The sequence below is a fragment of the Nyctereutes procyonoides genome, unplaced genomic scaffold (genome assembly GCF_905146905.1).
Source record: "Nyctereutes procyonoides isolate TBG_1078 unplaced genomic scaffold, NYPRO_anot_genome, whole genome shotgun sequence".
NCBI classification, from domain to species: domain Eukaryota; kingdom Metazoa; phylum Chordata; class Mammalia; order Carnivora; family Canidae; genus Nyctereutes; species Nyctereutes procyonoides.
In genome coordinates, this window is record NW_026575160.1 from 183,087 (window position 1) to 208,433 (window position 25,347).

At 35.5% G+C, this 25,347-nt stretch overlaps 1 protein-coding gene across 1 annotated transcript in view; it reads right to left on the reverse strand.

Moving 5' to 3' along the window:
* THSD7A (thrombospondin type 1 domain containing 7A) overlaps positions 1–25,347 on the reverse strand; it is a 427,016-nt gene that overhangs the window by 102,674 nt on the left and 298,995 nt on the right. The window contains exon 7 of the mRNA XM_055314853.1: positions 1,072–1,266. Within this exon, the coding sequence (XP_055170828.1) occupies positions 1,072–1,266 (195 nt within the window). The remainder of the gene's footprint in view (positions 1–1,071; positions 1,267–25,347) is intronic.

The window sequence follows — 25,347 nt, forward strand, 5'->3', positions numbered from 1 at the left end:
TCACAGGTAGCAAGTTTGACTAAATAAAAACACTATCAGGTTTCTATCACTAAAACGCTTTATAAATAGAAAAATAAAACTGGCAATTTATTATTTGGGGATATACACAGAGAAAGACATGCATATTACAAATAGTAATCATCATTTACTAATGCTAAATGAGAATGAGAAGAGTCATTCAGCTTGATAATGTTTAAATAATATACACCTATATTCTTGAGACAGAACATGCGTTAATGTGAGAGAACTTGATTACTTCTGTTTTTTCTTCCTCCTGTGTTATTCTCAAGAATGACAAGATTAAGTATGACATTATATCACACAGTCACACAGAGGCCAAATTAGCATTTGGATGTAAGCTTGAGAGATAATTACCAAGAGCCTTATATTTCTCGACAATAAAGCTTACACAAGTGAGGTATGAATATATGACAAACATGCTTTATTCCCCCAATAGAATGAGGTGATTAAGGAGTAGCATATTTGAAAAATGAACACAATCTACATATGAGATTTCTGGATCCCAGAACCCATTTGGGTTTAGAAACCCAAATGGTAGAAAATCCATGTGGTTTTCAATCAAGTACTAGTCATGTTGGTATTTCTTTAGAAACAAAACAAAACAAAATATTTTTATTATTGAACATATATGCCTATTTAAGAGAAAGTAGAATGTGATTTCAAAGGGAAAACCTGACTACTGCAATACAGAAAAAATAATCAAACTTGACATCTGGAATTTTGGGAGCCATTTTCATAGTTTTCCACAGGTTTAACATTCAAACTGGGAAGCAATTATCAGGAGAGAGGAAAGGCAAAATAAGTTTACTTTTAAAGGTCTTTCTTTTATTAAAGATCTATTTTCAAGATTAATTTTGGGGAATAGAAGTTGCTCAGTCTGTCAACAGATACTAAATTTCCTTGGATTGCTGCAATTTTGGTAGATTTTTGGACAGCATCCCCTTAGCCACAGAAGACACACATACATACATAAATACAAAAAAAAAAAAAAAGCATGCCAACTTCTGAAAGGAATCTAAATCCCCTTCTGAAGCTGGTGACCAATCTTACCTTCATCACCGGCATAGGCCAGAATGGACCGTGCTCGTATCTGTTTCCCTTCTGTGGTTTTCCCCGAGCAGGTGTGTGAGCAGGAGGACCATGCAGACCACGTGCTGAGCACACAGTCCTTTGGGCATGGGGCATAACAGGCAACGGGGATGGGGAAGATGGCATCTCTGCACAGCTGTCTGTCAACTTCTTCTCCTGGGGAAGACATCATCACGAATAATCTATCATTTTTAAACAAATGTAAAATGAGCAGTTGTAACCAGATGGGCACCAAGATAAATTAGGTTATTTTATTCTTAGTTAAAAGCAAAGCTAAAACAAAGCCCACTACAGCCAGATGTTAAAAAAACACTAGGAATAAATATATATCCTTAAGTAAAGGTTCTCTTATTATCAGAAGCTTAGGTGTATAGATCAAGCACAGTGCTGGAAGTATTTTTATACTACAAAGATTCCTGCCCAATTAGTGATTTTTTGTATTTATAATAGTACCCTGGCAATAAGGAGCATCAGTGAATTATGTTCCTCTTTTTATTGCATCACTGGAGATGCATCATTTCATCCACATTTACAAATAACATCTCTATCCATGGCATGTACCATATGCTTTCATGAATTAACTCAGGTATCTCTGTTTGCAAACTCTCTGTGTCTCCCAGATATTTTATTTTTTTGTATAACTGGCAACCTTTTACTTTCATAAAAAATTACTTTGTTAGTTGGAAATAGCCAAGAAATGTAAATGATAGGATAACAATATAAAACTACTGTTTCAGAGGTTCCATTGGGAGAGGTGGTAAAAAATGACAAGGTAAGCAAATGGCAGACGATGGTGCCACTTCAGCGCTTAAAGCTCTTCAGTAGTTTCCTGTTGCTCTTAAGATAGAGGTAAGAGTTCTTACAAGTTTACAAGACCTCAAGTGACCTGGCTCTGGTTTCTCTTCCCAACTTCACTTCATCTCACTCCATTCCCTCCCTCACCCTGGAGCTCTAGAGATTGGCACACCTTTAGTATTTGTTGAATGAATACAAATGAGACATACAAAAGGCCAATGAGGAAGAAAATATTTTTGTGGTTAATAAATGCCAAAGATAACCAAAAGGATTACAAATAAATAAACAAAATAGAATATGAAATGAATTCTGTGACTTAGCTGATTAAGGTAGGGTGCTAATGACGTCAATGGATCAGAGCGAAACAATACACAAACAAGCAAAAGTTAATCTATTTTGCCACAAAATATGACCATAATTCTGGTGAATATATCAGAAATGTATGCCTTGGGCCCTTACACTTTCAGGTGAGAAAGAATGACTAATCATGTCATTCTTCATTGCTATTAGAAAAACAACTCAGAGGTGTTTTTCACTGAGGAAGGCTAGTAGCTGCATGTAGTGTACAGTCCTTTATTCATATATTTGAATAACAAGACAGAAAATTAGAGTCAATTGGAAATGTTCTAACAGGTTAATAGTTACTAGTTTGCCGGGGCCTTAAATCATTAGACACAATCAGAAGTCAAGGGGAACCTTAATAGCCATCAGTTTGCAAGGCTTTAAATTATTAGATTTGCTCACTAGTAAGTAAGACTCACTGAAATGACAATTGATTCATCATTGTATCATTCATTCTTTAGTTACTATGATCTGTGGGATCTCTTTTAATTCTGCTTTTATTGGCTTTAGGGTTTGGCTTATATCCCAGTAAAACAATATGAAGACAGATTGTAGATTTATAGGTACCAAAGGTAGAGTACAAAAATCATTATAGTACAAGGGATGTTAATATTTTACAATTTACATAATAATGATGTATCTTTTTCCTACTAGACTTTTTTTCTGAGTGCAAGAGGAGACTTGCATATGTCTTATTTTCTTCATTGCTACTTTTAATGTTTCATCTACTCTCTTTCACTTTCATTTCTAATATTGTGTGAAAAGTACGGAAAGTTTGGTGTGATAGCCTATAATCAACCAGGAATTATAGTTTTATTTCTTCTCATAGTTACTTAATCATTTCTACTCAGAAAAATTCAATTTATTCTCTAGCAATTGGAAGTGTGCTACATGTATGCTATTATAAATTAATTTGCATAGCATAAGTGGTATATTTCTCTTTCTCGTAGTGTAAACTTAAGGGATGTACAATTTCAACCTTTCTTGCTTTATGGGTTATTCTTTATTTTCAATCTGTGTCCCATACCTTATGTTAGCTCTTTTCATTTGTCTTGTTTTGCTTAGCCAGGTGTATTTTCCTGTAGGCACATTCCTTCTAGAGTACATCTTAATCCTCTGTGCAGCTATTAAGACCCACCTTGGATCCAATCTCTCAATTTCCTTAGATTTCAGCCCTTACCATACTCTTTCCAACTTTGCCAGGTAAGCCCCTGCCCCTGATTGCTCCTGATTGCTTATCATTGTCTTGCATCCAAATAATGGCATTATGTTCTAGCCACAATGGCTTTTCCCCCTTTTCTCCTACAGACCAATCTCATCACTGCCTCAAGGCCTTGGCATTCTCTCTTCATTTTGTATGAAAATTTCAGATCTCACAGCAGACTACTTTTCAATATTCAGTTTTCAGTTTAATTGTCTCCTTCCTAGAGGAGGCTTAACTGACCATACACAATCTCATAGTAACTGCATTACTGGAAACTATTTTAATTAACTGTTTACAAGCTTATCTTCTAACCCTATCACTAGATTAGAAACCCAATAAGGGCATGATCTTTATGTCTCCTGTTATTTTATATTTAGAACCAAAAACAGTGCCTGGGACATAATAGATACTAAATAATCTTCTGCTAAATGAACAAATGAACTGATTAATTTAAACCTGTTGTATCAGGAAACAGAATGCTAGATTAGACAAATATGGATTTAAGTATAGTATTTCTTAAATTGCCATGCAGTCAAGTGCTCTAAGACTTTGTTAATGTGTATTCAGTAGTCAGGCAGCATATGCACCACCTGGAGTCTGCTAGAAATGCAGTCTCTCAGATCCCATTCACTGAATCATTATTTGCATTTTATAAATTTCCCTAGGTGATCTGCATGCACATAAAATATGAGGAGTGTTGCTCTAGAATTTTTCTGCCTTTCTTCTCTTGTGTTTTGAATAGGATCAGACTGCTTCTTGAATGGGTCACTACAGATTCATCTGGATCTCATACCTAACATCAATCATTTCTCTGTGGGACTTCCCTTTAGACTTCTCTTTATACAGGGTATACTTAGATGAAAACATTCAGAGTAGATACTGACTGCCCATCTTTTGTCAAGCACTGTGCTGTATTGGGTACACCATCTCAGCTAATTGTCACCACACATTTTTTGAGATATAATTGACATGTAACATTATATTCATTTTAGGTGTACAACATAATGCTTTAATATTTATATATATTGTGAAATAAGCATAATAAGTCTGATTAACATCTGTCCCCACATACAGTTATAATTTGTTTTCAAGTGATAAAAACTTTTAAAATCTGCTCTCTTAGCAACTTTCAAATATGCATTACGGAATTATCAACTATAGTTACCATGCTGTACATTACATCCTCATGACTCATTTATATTACAACTGGAAGTTTGTACCTTTCACAACAACCTTCTGACACGAGTATTAGCACCCAATTTTTACTTAAAGGACACTGAAGCTCAGCAAGTTTAAGTTTACTGTTTCAAAGAGCAGAAGTTTAAATAAAGAAACAGAGATTTGAACTGAGTTTTAACCAATCTACTTTTTCCTGGAATAGTGGTAGGAACTAGGGGTGCCAAGAGTTAATGATGGATGAGATTTTGTCTACAAAAAGTCAAGAAATTGGCACTCTACATTGTTTCTCAGGGCAGAGTGAAGCATAGTGGCAGCTATATATTGTCTCAAATACAAAGAATATGCATGTTGACATGTCCAAGGTTACATATTTTTGCTTGGAGCCATTGACTACTGTTAGGACATTTTCAACTACCATATGTCCTAATTATAGAATCTTTTGAGACTTTGATTATCTGAATATGCATCCAAATAAATCTGGGCATACAAATCTAGTGATCATTATAGTGAATGATGTGGTTTCTACTGCTCATTTAGGTGCAGACCCATGCAACCTGTTCTTTCTTTTTTCTTTTTGATGGTGATTCCTTAGCTAGATCCTGGACATGATGTCATAAATGTTTAGAATCCTCACACTTGCCATTGTGTATTAAATACACTATATATTTTTGGCATACATGTACCAACATAAAAGCTTCAAAGGACTGATTTATATTTATGAGACTTGTAGCTTTTCCCCATAAAAATCTAGGCATCTTAACCAGACCTACAAAAATGTATATTTTACATGAAATATATTAACACAGAAAGAAATGAATGAACCATTGTCTACATATTACAATTTCTGTCTTACTGTGAAACCTTAATTAAACCATATTTGACTTCAGCTTGTTTGTGATGTCCTATATAAAAAGTTGAGAAATAAAATGATAATACTTGGGTTTATTTATTTTTGTGAACTCAAAACAAGAGTTGAATGTTTAAGTTAGTGTCTTCCAATCTCTGTGTTCACAAATCCAATTTTAAGAATATATTTTGTATAATAATTTAATCAATTTAAACAAGTAGTTTGATATCTTTAATGTAACCCCCCAATTTCCCCTTGTTCAGTCTATTTCATGAACTTCATCAAACTCTTTCATGAACTCTTCCAAAATATCTCCTTTCATTCTACTGTGTTTCCTATTATCAGGATAAAGAGAACTGAACATCTGCTTGAAGTAATTACACTAAAAATTCACGACAATTTCCATAAAAATAAAACAAAATGAAAAGTACAATCAGAGGACAGACTTCTTTTTCTTGGTAAAAGTATATGTGAAAGTTTATTTTATTCATTGTACTGGAGCTTAAATGTAATATAAAAGATAAATCCTGGTTTATGAAGGTCTTTAGAGTTTTGAGGTTTTAATAGCTTAAGAGATGAGCAAAGAACTCAACATTAATACAGTAAAAATATAATTAACTGTATTTTAATGTCAGGAATATACATGTTTAGCACTATTTCCTAAATGTTCTTTGCATCATTCTAATTTTTTTTACATAGAAATGTGCAATTTGCTGTGGATGATTTTTAAGTCACAGTAGTACTATGTACAAGGTACCTCTGGAAGGCATTGAAGAATTGAAACACATCAATGGAATGGAATTGAGAGGAGGGGTAAACAGAAAGGAGAAATTAAAGAAGAGAGATGTCAGATACAGAGCCACGATTTTTAAAAAGCACACTATTTAGAAAGCCTCTAGTATTATATTTAGGGGATAGATTTCCCTTGCCAGACCTAAACAATCCTATAGCAATCCTGAGAATTATTACCGGATTGTTGATATCTTTTTTATTCTTCAGAAATTGTCTTAAAATTTCATATTGACTTTGACAGTGGAAGTCATTATTTATATATTTACTTACTTATTGACAACTGATATAAATTCAAAAAAAAAAAGAATTGAGATGGGAAAAGAATGAAATCTTATATTTGCCTGGATCTTTCCAGAGAGCATTTTCATATAACCATCTTATCTGAACTTTATAACAACTGTATGATATATAAGTCTGGAATCACTCTCAGCTTACTAAAGTAAAAGACCCATGAATTGAGTCTTCATATATTCATATATTGAGCTTCATATCTTTTCATCTTAAATAGGAAGTGTCCCAATAATTTTTACTCCCTGCACTACCTCAGCTTTGACATCCAGATAGTGATTCTGATTTATTCAATGTACTATCCCCCCAACCCCATGTTTTCTTCTAGACCCTTGTGTACTTTCCTCCCATCTCCTGCTATTTCCTATTTCTCCCACAGCCTTCATCCACCCTGCCCTCCAAAGTGGGTCTCTAAAGTGCAAATATAAACATTACAATGTCCTTAACACCTACTAGCTGAGGGCTGAATTCCTTTCTAGAATTTAGGAAATCCTCATCTTTTGTCATTGCCCATGTTTTCCCTACATCCACAGAAAGCCATTTGCTTTTCTGTGAACTGAAACACTGCCTTCTTATTCCTCTGCCATTTGGTGTATACTGTTCTCCAGGTCTGCTTGCATCATCCTCTTGCTAAGTGCTTTTTAGGACTGCATCTTTTTCCTCTGTGAACCTTCTGTGACTTTCAAAATGCCCTGCTGGAGTAGTGCTCTACATTATCTGTTCCCACAACATCGCAGACATATCACTTTAAAGACTTTTGCTAATTGTCTGTTCACTCACTCACCTTTACCTCCATTGGCCTATGAGAACCTTCTGGCCAGAGAATTTGTCTTATTCATTATCTTTATAGCTGAAGTCCTTGGTTCAGTTGCTGTCAGAACTTAAAAGTTTTGCAGTAAATGTTTGTTGGATGAGGAAAAAAATGGATTAGAAATTGCAGGACATGCTTTGCTTTTCTGAAAAAGCCACTTGTGTTTATATATTTCCAACTTTTAGTTTACAGAACTTCATTAAGATGGCCTTAACATTACCGTTAGCTTGACTGAACTTGACAGGTTTCCTCCTGTTTTTAGACCCTTGACCTCCCTTTTCCTAAAGTATTTATGTAAAAAAAAAAAACAAAAAAACAAAACAAAACAAAAAAACAAAAACAACAAACCTTAGAACCATATATTCTTTTTCTGTCTTTGAAACTTACGTAAATTTCTCCAAGTCTCTTCTCAGTCTTACAACCCAGGAAATATCTTTCTCAAGGAGTTAGGAACCATTTCCTTGACATGGAAACAAGAGAGGAGATAGTACTCTGATACCTCAGTCTCTGTATCATGGAACATCTCCAACTTCTTCAGCCAGTGGCAGTTAGCAAACACACATGGTCTAATCACTGAGAAAAATATTTGCAAACTCAGGAGAAACTACATATTCAACACATCCCACTGATCAATTTCCCGCCTAAAGTCCTCTATTGATTTCTCAGTAATTCACCTAATACTTAAAAATATTCCTGCCTTTTGATTATTTGGAGTTAATTTCAGTTTCTATTGTAATAGTGTAGAATAAAGTCTTCCTTATTTGCATAACTCTGTTTGATGCAATTCTTGACCAGTTCATATCCAATTTATGGCCTTTAGCTTAACCTTCTCTTAAAAAAATCTATATACTTACCTATTATTGACTTTTAAATATCTTTTAGCAATCTAGGATCTTTTTACTATATTCATTTTCAGGATTTGCCTGCCTTTTCATTATCTTCTAAACCTTTCCATTCCCAATAAGTGTATCCTTATGTTCCTACTATATTTTCTTCCCCATCACCTTTGTTGTGTTACCTCAAGTCTGTGTTTCTGTTCCTTCACGGTCTGCAAAATAAGTCCGGTGACTCTGAAGTAAAAACAGGTACCTTCCCATCATCCCCCAGCAGCACCTACCTTCCAACTCCTTGCCCTGATGTGGCCATTAAAATAACCGTCAACTTCATTTTTAAGATGAAGCCCATTCTAACAAAGTATGGTAAATAACATGATTTGTTATAAATAAATGATGAATTTACTTAACTTTATTTAACTGAAGATAATACTTCACTTTTATGCCCCTTCCTATTATCTGTTTGCCTGAAAGTCCCAGTCTACCTGGCTTTGTTTATTTTCAGTGACTAAAAAGTGAACTGACTCATGTTTTTAAAAACATTATGGAAAATCCAGAAAATTCAAATAATAACTTTATCTCTGGCATTATTTGAGATTAAACAAAGTTTTGTTTTTATTTCCCCCAGATTTATTTTACATTTTCATTCTTGAGTAATTCCTTCCTTATTTTTAATTATTCTTGAGTTTGAAATTATCTACAATGTTAATTTCATCTCCTTCAAATTTTTTTTTAAATACCTAGAAATCAAACTGCTCTGGTTCAAATTCTGGCTCTACCACTTATTAATTATGTACCCTGGAGCAAATTATTTAACTTGAGCTAAGATCCAGTTTCCTAATCTACAAAATGGAAACTAATAATAGTACCTATTTTATTCATATTAAAAGAGATTCTTAAAAATTAAGTGCCTAGCTCAGTGTCTGGTGCATAGTTGAAAAATGCCATCTATTATAATAATATCATGCCGACTTTCACCACCTCCTGTCACGGGAGGAGCTGACCATCCCTCCCACACCAATATAGGATTGGAGGTCTTTCACTTTAGTTCAGTCAACTTAAATTAACGTGCTTAATTATTTTTTCCCAATTCTGCTTATAAGAAGGCTTGTAGGAAGGTATTAGTAAAAAAATGACTCTGCTGCTCTGGTAGTATAAGCTTGATCATTCAGTAATTTTACATTTTTCTTTTTGTTAAAGTGGTAAGATTATGAGGAAATAATGAAAACTCAGGAAAAGCCAATCTATTAAATGTTATAGTTCATATTTTGAAAACTAGAGTTGTGTTGTAAATAATTTGGGGCCTCAATAAAATTTTTAATTAAAAGTTATACTACAGAATACAGTATATTGAGCTGACAGTGAGTGATAAGCAGAAGTACAAAGACATGTGGCATCCTATAATCTTCCTTTAGTTCCCTCTCAATGGATTAAATCATTTACATTGACTCTTAAAAACTGTGAGTTAAACAACTGCATACAATTACTTGCATTCCACATCTTCTAGACAAGAAGAAAAAAAGCTGCTTCTGGAAGTGCTATGATGCAGTTATACTGAACTCCGTTACAGTACTATTTTTTTTTTATTTATTTATGATAGTCACAGAGAGAGAGAGAGAGAGAGAGAGAGAGAGAGGCAGAGACACAAGCAGGCTCCATGCACCCCGGGAGCCCGATATGGGATTCGATCCCGGGTCTCCAGGATCGCGCCCTGGGCCAAAGGCAGGCGCCAAACCGCTGCGCCACCCAGGGATCCCTCCGTTACAGTACTAAATGAGAGTAATTATGCTTCTAAATGAAAGATATAGTAGGGTCATTTTGAAGAGATATCAATACAATCAACAAAAAAGTCACATGTATTATAGTCTATTGGTTTAATCAATTTAACTTTATTTTCTTTAAGATTTCTTTCTTTTAGAGAGAAAATGTGTGTGAGTGGGGCAGAAGGAGACAGAGAGAAATCCTCAAGCAGCCTCCCCACTGAGTGTGCCCAATGCAGGGCTGGATTCCAGGATCCCAAGATCATGACCTGAGCCAAAATCAAGAGTTGGCTGCTCAACTGACTAGCCACCCAGGTGCCCCAATTAATTTAACTTTAAAAGCTTATGTAAATAGATAGTTTCACATCAAGTATTTCAATAGAATTCCATTTGTTCTATGATGAAATACTACTCCTGTTTTGATCTCTCTAGGCTCATTCTCCATCACACTAAGTAAGGCATCTTATGGGCTCTATCCCAGTCAGTTCCTCCCAGAACCTTGCAGGGCTCTCTCTGGATGAGGGCTCTTGGAAAGGCTTTCCCCTTAGTTTTATTGTCCCCTCACCCCCCAATCCCCCATCCCAGGTCTTGGTTTCAGACCTTTCTCTGAGAGAGTCTTACATTTTCCAATCTGTCCTGCAAATTATCAGCCAAATAGTCTGCTAGGCCCACTGCTGTGACTACATTATACCCTCAAATGACTCCCTGTAGTTCTCCAGATCAAGCATGCTTTTGTGTCTGTTGTGTTTTAAGATATTTCACCAACTGCCCTCATTTGACATACCTTGTCTAACAAGTGCATTTTCCATGCTCTGGGGATAGTTGCAAGAAGACTAGGCTCAGAAGACCTTACTGCCTTTTGAAAAGGATGATTGCACACTTATCAACTTTTTGGGCCTAGGTTATAAACCAATTTCAATTTGTAAATTGTCTCATTTAAAGCAATTTTTGCCACCTCTCTTTCTGCACTCCTACATTTTGGGATCTCTTATATGCTCACATAAATAAAAAGAAAGTATAGTTATTCTATACATAGTTATTCAAAGATCACGATATGCAAACAAGTCTACAGAGTAATGGCAAAACTACGAATAAGGGAGAAATGTAAATAGACATATATTTGGACTTTGGAATCTTGCCAGGATTAAGAAAACCATATGACTTTGAGATACTATGTTTATCTTATGAAAACATGTAGCAATTACCATACCATAAAATTTTGGTTAGCAATAGAGACTGTGGATTGATGGGATGATCAGACATGGCATAGTTTATAAAGGGATACATTCTGAAGGCAGTGAAATTTGAACAGAGTTTTGAAGGAATGAAGGCTGAATTGGAAATGAGGAAGAGAAGCAGTAAAAAAAAAATGTAGGAGTTTGGTCTATGTGGGAAGGCTTTGAAGCAGCAACTAATTCAAAGAATTAATCATCACCATTAAACTTTTCCAAGATCATCCACTCTGTCCTCTGATGACCCCATGTAGAAACACTGTAGTCTGGACCATAAACAAACATGAGGCTGAGAGCTACAGGAGATCAAGTCACAATTTGTCCTTTTAATCTTCACAACTATAGTAGAATGTATCCTAGCAAATCACAGGAAAATAATCTGAGGAAAAATGAAGTTTCAATGATGGGGAAAGTGTTATTCTATTAAGTGGCCTGGAAGCTGTATGCATCCACACTGAAAGTCACAAACATGTTAGAAACTCCCAGCTCATTTTATCAACAGTTAACATTTGTAAAAAAAAAAAAAAAAAAAAAAAAAAAGGTGCTCGTGGCCATCTTGAAGTTAATAATGATCATAAGAGTTTGTAATAAAAATGAATGCACCTGATGGAGAAAGAGCATCATCAGGTCAACAGTTGAGAAAGTCTCTATTAAAATCAAACAAGAGCAAACCATGATAAATGAGCATCTGTAAAAAGAAAACCTGAGAGTGCTATAAAGGATTCACATTGTACTGATAAAGAAGGAGTTGGTTAGTCTGAGATGGTCAAAATGGTACTCAGGAATCATATGTCAAACATATGTCAAAATTAAAGGACAGTGAGAACAGTCACCGGAAAAAGACAGAAAAACTATTATAGTTCAGTTTTCCCCATTGTGGTAGAGTTTTTCTAAATGTTCCTGTCTTTAGGTGTCACCAGAAAACTAGTCATCTGGATCTATAAAGCAAGGTCATAGAAATTATATTATTTTTAAAGGATTGATTGATTGATTGATTGATAGAAAGTGAGTATAAGCAAGCATGAACATAAGCAAGGAGACTGGGAGAGGGAGAAGCAGACTCCTTACTGAGCAGGGAGCCCAATGAGGGATTGGATCCAAGGACCCTGGGAAGGCAGACACTTAACTGACTGAGCCACCCAGGTGTCCCAAGGACTTAGAAATTTTCATTTAAAAAAGACCCTTAAGCAGGGCAGACCAAGATGGCCACATAAGAAGATCCTGAACTTCTTCCCCCAGATACAATGAATCTACTGCTACATGTAGAAAAAGATCCCTCGAAAACGACTAGTTGAACAAATGCTTCACATCAAGCAAGGAGAGGGCTCCATCAAGGCAGGTAAAACCTCATACAAAATTCTACCCCAGCAAGCAACTCACAAGCAGGAGGGATCTCACAAATCTGAAACTTTCCCCTGAAGAGCAAAGGGTTTGCACTCCACCTCCTATACCTCAATTCTTAAATCTTGCACCTCTATATCGGATACTTCAACCCCTAAGACAGGCCCCAAAATGTGTTTTTGAAAACCAATAAGGCTTGTGTCCAAGAGACCTGGGCTGCAAAGAACTGCAAGACTGCTTTTGAAGGGCTTCCTGCAGACCCATTTGCCCCAGGGCCCAGTGCAGAATCAGCAGTTTAGAAAGCACCCAGCCTATTAAGTGAAGGAGATTCACTTACTAATCTTAAGGCATCTACTGGAGGTGCAGGGCCTCGTGGGATTCTCTCCAGAGATGGGCATTCTGGAAGCACCATTTTTGTGTTCTCCCTCTGCCTCACTAAAGCTGGTACGAAGTGTCCTATATTCTCCCTCTGCCTTGTTAAAGCTGGCCAGCTATATGCTATTGTGGGAGACCCAATCTGATGTAAGGACATGCACAAACTAAAAGTGAAGGTATGGAAAAAGATGTTCCATGCAAATAGAAGCCAAAGGATAACTGCAGTAGCTATACTTATGTCAGACAAAATAGGCTTTAAAACAAAAGACTGTATAAAAAAACAAAGAAGGGTATTGCAAAATGATAAACTTGTCAATCCAAGAAGATTCAAAATTTATAAATATTTATGCACTGCACAAAGGAGAACCTAATATATAAAACAAATACCATTCAAATGGTTCTCAAAATATACCCTAAAAACTATAGAACACTTCTGAAAGAAATTGAGGAAGACACAAAGAGATGGAAAAATATTCCATGCTCATGGATTGGCAGAATTAATATTGTGAAAATGTCAATGTTACCCAGGGCAATTTACACGTATAATGCAATCCCTATCAAAATACCATGGACTTTCTTCAGAGACTTAGAACAAATTATTTTAAGATTTGTGTGGAATCAGAAAAGACCCCAAACAGCCAGGGGAATTTTAAAAAAGAAAACCATAGCTGGGGGCATCACAATGCCAGATTTCAGGTTGTACTACAAAGCTGTGTTCATCAAGACAGTGTGGTACTGGCACAAAAACAGACATATAGATCAATGGAACAGAACAGAGAACCCAGAAGTGGACCCTGAACTTTATGGTCAACTAATATACGATAAAGGAGGAAAGACGATCCACTGGAAGAAAGACAGTCTCTTCAATAAATGGTGCTGGGAAAATTGGACATCCACATGCAGAAGAATGAAACTGGACCACTCTCTTGCACCATACACAAAGATAAACTCAAAATAGATGAAAGATCTAAATGTGAGACAAGATTCCATCAAAATCCCAGAGGAGAACTCAGGCAACACCCTTTTTGAACTTGGCCACAGTAACCGGAGAAGGACAAACAGTGTATGTTCTCATTCATTTGGGGAATATGAATAATAGTGAAAGGGAATATAAGGGAAGGGAGAAGAAATGTGTGAGAAATATCAGAAAGGGAGACAGAACATAAAGACTTCTAACTCTGGGAAATGAACTAGGGGTGGTGGAGGGGGAGGAGGGCGGGGGGTGGGGGTGAATGGGTGACGGGCACTGAGGGGAACACTTGACGGGATGAGCACTGGGTGTTATATGTTGGTAAATTGAACACCAATAAAATTAATTTATAAAATAAAAAAAATAAAACAAATATTCACAGACCTAAGGGAGGAGATAGACAGCAATATAAAAATTATAGGGGACCTTAATACTTCACTTACATCAATGAATAGGTCATCCATGCAAAAAAAAAAATCAGTAAGGAAACACTGGCCTTAAATGACACATTAGACCAGATGGACTTAATATATACAAAATATTCTATATCCCAAACAGCAAAATACACATTCTTGTCACACGCACATAGAACATGCTCAAGGATAGATGACATGTAAGGTCACAAAACAAGTTTTAATAATCTTTTTTTTAAAGGAGATGGAAGTTTATTGAATACACTGCAAGGACAGCAAAGGAGAGACTGTCTGCCACAAGGTGGTGGTGAGAGGCCATGGTTATACTGTGGAGTGAGGAGGTATAGGAACCTATGGAATTTTCCTTGAGTCAGTAAATTTAAGACTGATATATCAGGCATGTTTTCTGACTACAACGGTTTCTAGTATGAAACTAGAAACCAATGACAAGAAAAAGCCTGAAAAAATCAGAAATAGGTGGAGACTAAACAACATGCTACTGAACAACCAATGGGTCAATGAAGAAATCAAATGAGAAATAAAAAAATATGAGACAATGAAAATGAAGAACAATATACCAAAATTTATGGGATGCAGCAAAAGCAGTTCTAAGAGAAAAGTTCAGAATAATAAAGTCTACCTCAAAAAAGAAGAAAAATCTCAAGCAATCTAACTTTACGCTTCATGTAATTACAAAAAGAATAAAAGTAGAAGGAAGGAAACAACAAAGATCAGAGAGGAGATAAATGAAATAGAGACTAAAAAAACAATAGAAAAAAATTAATGGAACTAAGAGTTGGTTCTTTGAAAAGAACAAATCTTTAACTAGACCGACCAAGAAAATAAGAAAAATCAAATAAAATAAGAAATGAGAGAGGTGTTATAACTGACATTGCAGAAATACAAAGGATCCTAAGAGACTATTATGAATAATTATATGCCAGCAAATTGGACAACCTAGAAAACATGGATAAGTCCTTAGACCACATACAACCTTCCAAGACTGCATTGTTTAAAAATAGAAAACATGATATACCACGATCAAGAGGAATGTATTTCAGGGATGAAAGGATAGTTCAATATTCATAAATGAATCTACATGATATACCACATTAATAAATGAAGGATAAAAATCACATGATTATCTCAATAGATACAGGAAAAATATTTGGCAAAATTCAAAATCCATTTATGATAAAACTCTCAATAAAGTGGGTATAAAGGAAACAAATATCAACATAATAAAGGCCATACTGACAAGCCAACAGCTAATATCACACTTAATGGTGAAAAGCTAAAAGTCTTTTCTCTAGGTTCAGGAACCGGACAAAATGCCACACTTGCCACTTTTATTCAACACAGTATTGAAGCCCTAAGCAGATCAATAAGGCAATAAAAATAAATACAAGGCATCAAAATGGGAAAGGAAGAACTAGAATGATTGGTATTCATGGATGACATGACTTTATATGTAGAAAATCCTTTAGGGTCCACGAAAAAAATTGTTAGAGCTAATAAACAAATTCAGTAAAGTTGCCGGATACAAATATTCAAATATTCAAGCCTGTATTCCTAGACTACAAAGCTCATGTTCTCTCCATCATAACATGATGTATTTCAGGCACAAGCATCTGGCAGGTACTTGATTGAAAACTGGTAAAATAAGTGAGCTTATATTTTACCTACATCTATGTACTATAACATTTTCCAAAACACACTTTTTTTCTTCCTTTAGGACATAAACTACTCTTAAAATGTACCAATTGTATGTAGCATATTACAATCTAGAAATCATCAAGAGTATAAATTTGGGGAAGGGATTCATAGTACAGACAAAACTTTTCATAAATGGAGATTTAATTTCTTTGGGGGCTTAATCTGTGCAGTATAATTTTTCTGACATTTCAGCAATGCATTTATAAGCAACTTGACCTTTGATACATTTTTCTTTTCAAGCTTGTAGCTTGATAAATTGCCAGAAACATTACATTCAGAAGGAGAGTTAAAAAACCAAACAACCAAAATAACTATGGCTTACAAAACAATGCTTTTTCAGATGAAATTTTATTCAATTTTTTTTACTTTGAATTTATTTTGATTTATTTTTAACACCTTCCTTTTTTTTACTTGAATTTATTTTCATTTATTTTTTAAACACCCTTTAACAATGCTGTTTTACACACTATACCTTCATAACCTGTAGATCAGCACATATGCAATAACTAGGTAAGTACACTTCAGGGAGCATTGGCCCTATATGCTCCTGAAGATAAATGTGAAAAATAATAACTGAATAATCAAGTAAGTAAAGAGGAGAAATATATAGCATTTACACATGTGAACTCTTTTGCTAAAAATCAGCTTGGATACTGGGGAAATCATGATTACAGTCACTTATAAACTGGCAGCTCTTTTACTCCCCCTTCTATAGCAGCTGCTAAACAGGATCAATGACGACAACATAAAATCAATTTGAATACTATCCATTGTAGAACTCTTCTAGCATTGTATGTCGAGATAATGCTCTCTAGAAGCCATTAAAAAATATCAAAACCACAGCTGAATTACAGAAATCTTAAAAAGTGCTTGGCTTATGTGTATATCCGAAAGATGGAATGGAGGCTGCCTATTTGATCAGACAAGGAGCGGAGACGCAGGCAGAATGAATTCCATAGCGAATGTGCTAAGACTTTTGAAGTCTTTACCCTGAGGGTAGGAATAATAAGCTACTCTGCTTGCGTTTGGATGGACTTACAAAGCCAGGGGGGAAATGGATGAGATGAAATAGACAGAATCAAAATAATAGGGGATTTGGGGAGTTAAGATTTTCAGACAAGTTAAGTTACTGGGAAATCAGTGCAAAGAATAACAAAAGAGACCCAAACAGGAGAACCTTGTCAGCTATTCTTTTAAGATCATAAATTTTTCAAGTGATAAAATTCTACAATGAGTCAGAAGTATAAAGAAATACTCGGTTCTCATGTGAATCTTATGCTTCTGATTTCCAGCCTAAAAGACATGAACATAAAATCATAATCTGGAACTGATAATTGCTGACATTTATGAGCATTGCTATGTGTTAGGCACTGCTTTACAGGTTTTAACTGATGCCATTCTCCAACAATCCTGAGATAGACACGATTTTCATACCCACATTCCAGAGAAGGAAACTAAGGCAGGGAAGTTGAATAACGTGGCTAACGTTACACTGTGCTGCCCTTCCTGCTAGTGGGAGTGACCTGGTTGATTAACTACTCTTTTGTGTGATTCTCCAATAGAACACTGTTCTGTGTGTATCATCAGAGCAATGTGGAAAGCACAGCTGTGGGGGAGGTGTGATCTAGAGATTAGGAAGTGAGGCCCACAGGAGGGACAAGACTTGCCCAAGGTCATGCTGCAAGTTAATGACAGAATTGTGTTTCTAGGATTCATCCAGGGACCAAATGGAGCTGCAGTGTAGGGATGCAATATCTGGTATTTCTTCATGCATAAGGCCATTACAGAGATTACAGATACTACCTCACAGCATTGTGCTCAATTATCTGCCGCACCAAGAAAACACAAATTACCTTCTCCCAAGGGCCAGGTACCTGTGCTATGTAAACTGCTTACAATAGTCTTAAGAAGCACAAAATATTATCTCATTTTTACAAGCAAGGAAACTCTATGGATCAAATATAAAAGCAGGAAACTTTACTCAAATATGTATCACATTAAAAACACAGTGGAGTTTCTCTTGAAAGCAAAACAAAACCAAGACATTCAGACAATCAAGGGTAAAACCAAAGTCAACAGCTTGGGAGTGGAAAAGATATGATTTCCAGGCCTTAAAACAATCACTGTATCTATGCAAACAAAGGTACTGAAGCTAACAACTGTGAGACTTCTTGACGAAGACAGTAGAGGTGCCAAGAATCCAGAAATTAAAGTATCCAAAATAAATAAAGTAATTTTAATGGATACATATCTGCTGAGATAGGCAAAATATTTCAGTACATCTCCCAATTATAAAATAAATGGTATTAAGTCACCCATTCCATTTCACCAGGAGACATTAGAAATAAGCTGGTTCTCAAGAAAGCAGTTCAAAGTCAGTGCCCAATCCAGCATTGTTTCTAAATTGTCACCATTCTTTTAGTTAATACACCTTTGTAGCGTAATGTGCTTTCAATAATTTTTAATACTTACTAGCACCTTCCACTCAGAAAATGTTTATTTTTGTTCTATGTAGGAGGCAGCTAGTCAGATGTCACGGATGCAGGTACGTTTAAGAACTCCTGACGTCAAATTCAATTGTGGCCACCACATGCTCATTCAGTTCAATGGGCAGGTAAGTGGATTTGATAGGCATATCATTGCTTAGGAAAAATCTTGAATTCATGAAGTTTTAGAGGATAACAGAATTCAATTATTCTTTGAAAGGAAGTAGAATTGAGTATCCTCAATACCAGAGGATTAAAATACTCTGATAAAAGGAAATAATAATTAAAATTCTGAGGCTCATTTTATAAGTTATCCTAATTCTTCTCCTTAAATTGTCTTACAAGTAAATGGTCACTAATTCTAAACATCCATTTCTAATATTTGATATGGGAGTCTAATTTCCTTTTGCCTTTTCAATTTAAAGTAGCAATGATTTAAGTATTCAAAAGAACTCAGCTACAATTTGCATTTTTGAAAACTAATATTGTAAAGGGACTTTTTCTTTTCTTCAATTTAAAAGGTTTGAGTAGAAGACTTACAGGGTATAAGGCAAAGTAATCTTTGCACTTGAATTAGTAATAAAAAGCTCTGCCAGGGACAGAAGTCTCAAAACTAAAAGTGGGCAATCTGAACATACATTTAAGGCAAAAAATTAAATACACTAGAGAATTTATAAAGTAAAAAGGCTTAACATTTGACTCTTGGTTTTTGCTCAGGTCATGATCTCTGGGTCCTGAGATTGGGCTCTGTGCTCAGGAAATGTGGAGTCTCCTTGTCCCTCTCTCTGCTCCTTCCCCCACCCACTTGCTCAATCTCTCTCTTTCATAAATAAATAAAATCAAATAAATAAATAAATAAACACAAACGCTTAAGATTCAGAGAGAATCATCTTTTTCCATCAGAGTAAAAAAAAAAAAACAAAACAAACCAGGAATTTATATAACACTGGCATAGTTAGTGAATATGGTTATGGAAAATTTTAAATGGTTAAAAGTAAAGTAAGGATTCAGAATCATTAGAAAAATCAAGCATGCTAACTGCGCATTAGTTGGACATGGATTACAGATTTAGATTATCTCTCTGTGGGACTTATCTATCGAGTTTCTTCTCCTTTGGTAGGGATTTGGCTTGATGAAATTCTACAATTACAGGAAGAGAATCTAAAAGTACTTTACAAACAGCACCTTTTTTAAAAAGTACATCTGAAGCAAATTATATAAAATTTTATGAGAACAATAGAGACATAAGAAGGTCCTGGAGCAAAGGCATAGTTCCTAAAGCAGGATTATAGCAGAGATATCAGTACCTACAAAAAAATTAACTTTGCCAAGAGGCACTACAAAATACAAGTGTTTTGATTTTTTAAGAAAAGTTTTTCTATTAACTAGATATTTTCTTAGCAGAGAGAATCCATTTTACTACTAATTGTATGGGCTCTACTTGATTTATATGGCTGTTAATTGCATTTAGTTCATTTGTATCCTGATTATTTCATTACTGATTTGGCTCCTTTCTAGATTCCAGCTTTTACTCTTGCTCTTCTCCACTCAGCAGCTAAAACTATCCTTTTAAAACATAATTTGGATTACATCATTCCTGTGCTGAAATCTTTCAGTGGCTTCCCATTAACATGAAATTCTTCCCTTAGTCCCCAGAGGCCCTCCAGGATCCAGTATCTTGGCTACCTCTACACTTTTTCTGCTGCCTCACTCTTTCAGCCACATTGATCCTTGCCATCCATAACCTTGGAACACCTTCTCTTGACTGGGCTCTTCCGCTGGATGTAACACTTTTCCCTCTGATACATACTTTACTTACTCCTTCATGACAAGTCTCTGACCTTTCCCTGGGAAAGGTCTTCCCTGACCATTCTGACTAAAATATGCTTCTCCCCACTTATAGTTCTCCATTGCTACATGTTCTCTGTTTTGTTTTCAGATACTTTTTACAAATCGTTAATATACATTGATGCCTTGTATCTTTCTGTGCATTTACATTCTCTTTCCTTCCTTCTTTCCTTTCTTTCTTTCTTTCTTTCTTTCTTTCTTTCTTTCTTTCTTCTTTCTTTCTTTCTTTCTTTTTCTTCTTTCTTTCTTTCTTTCTTTCTTTCTTTTTCTTTCTTTCTTTCTTTCCTTCTTTTTTAAAGATTTTATTTATTCATTCATGAGGGACACAGAGAGAGTGAGAGGCAGAGACACAGACAGAGGGAGAAGCAGGCTCCATGCAGGGAACCCGATGTGGGACTCAATCCTGGGTCTCCAGGATCACACCCTGGGCTGAAGGCGGCGCTAAACCGCTGAGCCACCTGGGGATCCCTCCTTTCTTTTTTTCTTAAAAAAAAAAAAAGATTTTACTTATTATTTATTGATGAGACACACACACACACACAGAAACAGAGACGCAGGCAGAGGGAGAAGCAGGCTCCCTGGGGGGAGCGTGATGTGTGACTTGATCCCAAGACCCCAGGATCATGCCTCAACCACTGAGCCACCGAGATGCCCTGTCTCTATCTCTTAGAATGCAAATACCACCAAGTTTGAGATATTACCTGTTCATCTCTCAATGCTGTGTTCTTAAGGATCAAGAAAGGATTGGGCACAAAGTACAGGCGTATTAAACATTTGCTGAGTACATAAATGAATAGGATATCTAAAGACAAGGCAGTTATGATAAAGAACAATAGAAAGACAACCTAATTAAAAAACAAAGGATGAATAGAGAGAGTCAAGAAGCACACAAAAAAAGAATGCTCAGCAGCACAGATCATTAGGGAAATGCAAATAAGCCCACAATAAAATACCATTTTATAATCACCAAGATGGTCATGATAAAAAAAAATTGAAGAAGAAGAACAGAACAGTCATTGTTGAGGACATGGGTCCACTGAAACTCTCATACACTGCTGGTAGGAATGCAAAATGGCCCAGCCTATTGGAGACTCCACCAAACTGTGCAAAACAGTTTTGCTGTTCCTCAAAGGGTTAACCTAGAATTACCATATGGCCCAGCAATTCCACTACTTGGTATATTCTCAAGAGAAGCAAGAATATATGTCCACACAAAAACTTGCACACAAATGTTCACAACAGCACTCTTCACAACAGTCAGGTGGAAACATCCCAAATGTCCATCAGTAGATAAGTGGGGGATGTGGACTATTACTCACACATACAAAAGGAATGAAGTACTAATACATGCTGCAATGTAGGTGAATCTTGAATGCATTATGCTAAGTGAAAGAAGCCATACACGGAAGGTAACATATCCTATGATTCCATTCACAGAAATATCCAACATAGGTAAAGTCATAGAGATAGGAGGCAGATCAGTGATTGCCATGGGCTGGGCAAGGGAGGCACAACAAAATAGGGAGCGGAGCGCCTGCTTAATGGCTACAGGGTATTCTTTTGAGAGTGATGAAATGTTTTAGAACTAGACAGAAATAGTTGCAAACACTGTGGATGTCCTAAATTCCACTAATTTGTACACTTCAAAATAGTTACTCTCATATCGTGTGCATCTCACCTCAATTTTTAAAAAGGATATGTTTATAATAGTCTACAAAGCCCTTAGGATCTGGTCCTTGCTAGGTTTCTACTACCTACCCTCCTGCCCTAGTCTACCTTCCCTACACACAGACACACACACACACTCAGCCCCAGACACTCTCCGACCTTGTTATTCCTCAAACCTGCCAAGTGTCGGAGTCTTCACACTTACTCTTCCCCTCACTTGATAATTCCCACAACTGCTGCCAGGCTTATTCTCTCTTTTCTTTCTGGCTCTGCTTAAATATCCCACCTTAAATATAATCACCCAAAATAAAACAACACACTCCCACATCTCTCACCTTGCATTATTTTTCTCCATAGCACTTGTTATCGTCTGACTTATTATATTTTACTTATTTATTTGTTGCCTGTCTATCCCCCATCCCCAGAATTAAGACACGGATATTATTTTAATCTTGTTATGATTCTTATATTGAAAATGATGCCTGACACAGAGTATGCCATCAGTTAATATTTACTGAGTAAGTTAATATCATTTGTGTAAAATTCCTGCCTGAATAAACATAAATTGCCTAAGAACAAATTCATCTGTGGTAAAACTGAATGATATGGCAAAATCGCAACAATAAACAACAAGTTCATTTAAAAATTCACTCTGGAGAGGAGTTAGTAGGAGCCAAGGGGATGAGGTCATGAGGGGCCTAGGGAACTTTAATTCTATTATTAATGTTCTATTTATTTAATTGGATAATGTTTTAATGAGTTGTTTATGCTTTATGACATAATACTACTTGCGATCTTTTATGTACATCAAATAGTTTACAAAAATTTTAAACAGGTCAGCAGTATAAATTATCTGGTAACATTTACAAAATACTAAATGTACTTGAATAAGTGACCTGCTTTCTCCTTTCAAGAATCTTATTTTACCCTTTAGAAGAACATAGGCACACTTGGCTAAGACTGTATGGAGGCTCAAAAACTAATAATCACCAACATTTGTAGGGGAACTAAGTCTTCAGTACTGTTACTCCACCCTAACTTACCAGGAAGGAGGCTTTCATCCAATCCTGAACGCTGCTTCATATTTATACTGCTTCATATTTATACTCATTTAAAACTGTTTTCTTTTGCTTTGAATGGAAAAATAAGTGATAAACGAATTTGTAGAAACACCAGCTATAGAGAAAAGCTTTTATGTATAATCAGAAACGACATCAGCAAGCCCATCAGAAAATAAATAAAACACATAGCTTCAACTGAAAACGGAAAAATGTTGCCATGATTTTAGTATCTATTCTAATAATGAAATTTGCTTTTTGGACTCTGGATCAGCCCCTGTTGGCTTCAGAACATTACAATTCGTGGCTGGGCATGCAATATTTTATAATATTCACAACTCCAATGAGATTGGTATTGAATAATGACTGGAGGTGATGATGGCAAGTTGATCTTATTTTTCAACCTCTTATTTATTGGTGTTTCTCCAGTTGACCTCTGACAATTTCTACTTGACTTCACATTGTGCAGTTCTGCCTTTTAGCTGAAAGGAGAGAATTCTTTTTTGACGCTGTAAACGTTAAAGCAGACAATAATCCAGAGTGTCATAAATTAGCATAAATATCAACAATCAAATATGATGTACCTACTTAAGATGAAAATTTCATTCATTATGTACTGATCATGAAAGTAACATATTGCTGTTGCATTTAGGGGGATTAATTACCACATACTGAGTTACTGTTATAGACAATTAGAGCCTTAAGGACCTAACCCATGATTTTTTTTCTTTTTCTTTTTTCTTTTGTTTTAGAGATGAATAAACTGAGCTTGGGATGAGAGAAAGGACTTGTCCAGTGTTTTACAGTAAATACCGTAAGTGAGAATGTACAGTAAGAATGAGGATTGGAATTCAAATCTCTTCAACTACATTTAATTAGTCTTGCCAGTACACGTCTGGCAATGATTTGCATGCATAATATCTTGGTTGTACAATCCAGGGATAGACTATGACAGGTACCTTAGAAAAAAGAAGGAATATTGCTTTGGCTGAACTGGAACTTCAGAACTGTGACTGACCAGACCCCATTAGAAGGCTATCAAAATATTTCAAGTAGCAGTATCAATCATGATTTAGAGTATACTGTTAGTGAACAAATAAATAATGGATTAAAATTCTTTAAACTATAGAAATATGAGAAATTTTGGTTGTGGTCATCTTTTTAAAAGTTATTTGTCAATTACTTTTCCTAAATTAAAGATTTTGAAGAGCTACTATTTCTATGCATTTTTATTTTAAGCTCTATTCTAGCTACAATAAAGTCTAATATCTAATTAGTAATTTAGTAAACTCACTGAAAATAAATTCAAACCCAAGAGTTAAGGTGACTGCACTCAAAAATACATACCTAACATAAAATACACTCATAAAGTCAGAAATTTTAAACTACTGCATTGACCCGTTTCTTGAAATAGGAAAGACAGAACCCAAGATAAGTAGGGTGGTTGATTAGGCCTAGATAATGTTCCTGTACCCTAGAAATGACTCTGAGAATTGATTCATGACTCCAGATGACCTACTACTGATTTGTTGGCTCTGCCAGAAGAGAAATTACTAAAGGGTACTTTGCTGATGTAATATAGCTGCCCATCCCCACCTTCCTATAAAATGAAGCTTCCACAAGCCAGTTGACCTTGCTGGTATGCAGAGATGACTTTGTCTCGGCACTAAGGCCAATGTCTGGTTTATTTATTTATAATGCTATAAATAATATTTTGGTTTTAAATTCTTAATTATCTGCAAAACCTTTTTTTCTCTTTTTCTTAAGAAAAGGTAGGCTGTTCACCAACAATATAAATTTCCGTATAACAACGATTTATTCTTTACAGGAGAGAGAGCAAGCAGAATTTAAATAGCATCTTTGAAAGATTGTATATTAATCTTTAATTCAGAATCAGCACATATTTAAGTAATTCCTTAGGAGACACCATGTATGTTTAACAATGAAACTGAATTTGGGAATATGGTACCAATTGTTCTGTAATCCCATCAGCATTTTGGTAAGAGGAGGACGTATGCATCGTTACCTAGATTGCTAATATCTATCAGAAGTATACTTATGGTCACATAGATAAAATCTTTATGTGATGCAAAGGGTAAAAGAGAGAAAGCAAAATAGTATTTTTCCCTAACCAAATAGTTATTTTAAAATTTAAAATGTAATGCCATCTGTCACGTTTGTAGAGTCAACAGTTTGGGGAAGATAAGGTAGAAATATTTCCATATAATTAAAAAAATCAGAAAACCACATTTCAAAACCTACTTATACTGAGATAGTAA